Source organism: Kryptolebias marmoratus, linkage group LG6, assembly GCF_001649575.2.
Source record: "Kryptolebias marmoratus isolate JLee-2015 linkage group LG6, ASM164957v2, whole genome shotgun sequence".
Classification (NCBI taxonomy): Eukaryota; Metazoa; Chordata; class Actinopteri; order Cyprinodontiformes; family Rivulidae; genus Kryptolebias; species Kryptolebias marmoratus.
This window is the reverse complement of record NC_051435.1, coordinates 29318388-29320546: the sequence shown is the minus strand read 5'-3', so window position 1 is coordinate 29320546 and position 2159 is coordinate 29318388. Positions and strand designations below refer to the sequence as shown.

The 2159-nt window shown below is 40.5% G+C and overlaps 1 protein-coding gene across 2 annotated transcripts in view; it reads left to right on the top strand.

The window, feature by feature from the left end:
- Positions 1–2159, top strand: part of LOC108246923 (glycine receptor subunit beta) — a 148184-nt gene that overhangs the window by 73956 nt on the left and 72069 nt on the right. For both annotated transcript variants that reach the window (XM_037976191.1, XM_037976190.1), the window contains exon 4: positions 267–334. In XM_037976191.1, coding sequence (XP_037832119.1) covers positions 267–334 — 68 coding nt within the window. The remainder of the gene's footprint in view (positions 1–266; positions 335–2159) is intronic.

Genomic DNA, 2159 nt, shown 5'->3' with positions numbered 1-2159 from the left:
ATTAGCAAAATGTCTCAGAAATAATAAAATGTATTTTAATGAAACTTATAGGAAGTAATCATTTAATCTTTGGGTTGACATCTACAGCTGATTAACGTTTATTGTCAACCTGACACATAGCCTTCACAGCTATTAAACCAGTGCTGTGTTTTCTAAAGTCAGTTAGCTGAGACATCTTAAACTGGGTTATAAATGACAACTCAATGAATTTTTTTTTTATTTTGGATTTTGAGTCATTCAGTGTTATGTGTGCATTTTTGTTTCAGGTATCCCAGTTGAGTCCAGGGTGAACATCTTCATCAATAGCTTTGGGTCCATCCAGGAAACAACTATGGTGACACTTTTGTTTTTTTTCTTTTTATTGTTCTTTATCATCCCCCTCTGAATATGAAGTAAACATATACACATATACATATTTATATACACACACACACATACACACTCACCCCCCCCTGCACACACACACACCAATGCAGATAGATGGAACTAAAGGAGAGAGAAAGGAGGAAGACAGACAGGTAGAAAAATGAAGCTCCACGCCGTGCCAGCTGCTCTCCGTTGACGTCTCACCCTGTATCTTTGTTTCAGGGCCTCGCCTCTGTCCATTGGCTTTTCATGGCCAATATATTTCTTTTATTTGATGCCGTAAAACCTGCAGTAAATAGCTTGAGTTGGTTTATTTGCTTTAAAAACAACAAGCAGCGAGCTGCGCTTATCAGAATCATGCGATGAGAAGAAGCACTTTTTTTTGTCTCCCCCATGTGTGGAAACCACAACTTCTGCCACTTCAGCTTAATCCCCGGTCCCCTCCCGTGTCTGTCTTTGACATGTTTTTTGGACTTGAGCCAAAGCTCCCGTCTGCTGTCTCTCTGAGAGTTTTTTTAATTTTTTTTTTTTGTTTGTTTTCTCATGGCTCTCAATCTTAGACAGGCTGCAAATTTGAGAAGTTTGTTTCCCCTCCACAGTATGATCACAGATGTCTACTTTGATCAACTTTTTGGGCCCCTTCAGTGAGCAGGTGTCACTCCTGAAACACAAACAGATACAAATACAGCACATTTTTAAATTTGTGTGCACTCTTTTGGAAGGGAAATTCCTCGAGGGCAGACACACGACCAGCAGATGGGCCTTGGGTGTTTTGGCATCACGGCTTATTTGTGTGTTGGGGCAAAAGAGTCTTATTTGTGTCACCATGAATATGTAATTAAGCTGGCATTGAGAGAAGAAAACGTGGCGCGACAGGGGGTCCACGAGACTCTGACCCAGGCCCTTTTTTGTTTCAAGTGAAAGCTTGTTATGTACATTGTACCATTTTGTGAGGGAGGAAGAAGAAGAGGAATGAAAAGGAGGAACAAACTTAGAATAAGCAGAATCATGTAATTGAGTGAATCGGGGGAGAAAAGAATGAAAAAAGAAAGTGTTTGTTTTATTCTGTTCTCTTTAGGAAAGGAGAGAGAATTTGACATTCAGGCTCCTTTTAGATATTGAACAAAGCCTCACTGTAAAAGCTCATTGAACTCCTGGTTGATAATGGTGAGAAGAGGAGGAGGAGGAAGAAGAGGAGGGACCGAGCAAACTGAGTAGTGTAGGGAAGCTGCTTGAAGGATTAGCCTTTCTCTTCGTCATATCTTTCTCCACTACATTCTTTCTTCTTTTGTTACCCTCTTTCTGCTTTTTCCTCCTTTGTTCTCCTTCCTTCGTCTTTGTGTTTTCAGCTGGTTTTCCTTGTCTTTTCCTTCGTCGTCAGTCCAAACCCTTTCTCCATTCACCCCAACATTAACTGTAGGTTTTCTTTCCCTAACTCTCTTTTTCTGCGCCAAAACAGTCTGGTAATCCAATGATCCATCTGAGGGGGGAATATGCAAAAACCTGAAACCATAATTACTATAATCACCACTGTAACTTTTTACCTCCTCGGCTTACGTCTGTGTTTTGCACATGGACACACACACACACAAACACACACACACAGAGAAGTTATGGCTGTGAAAGAGTGCATTGTAATTCTGTAGGATGCCATGAAAAAGGGGATTTAGCGTGTCTTGAAAAAAAGGTTTAGGTTGCCTGTTTTTCCTGACAGACATGATGTAATTAACTGTACTGTTCTCTGTGTTGGCTTAGTAAAAACAAGTGCATAGCAGACATCCAGAGGCAAAAAT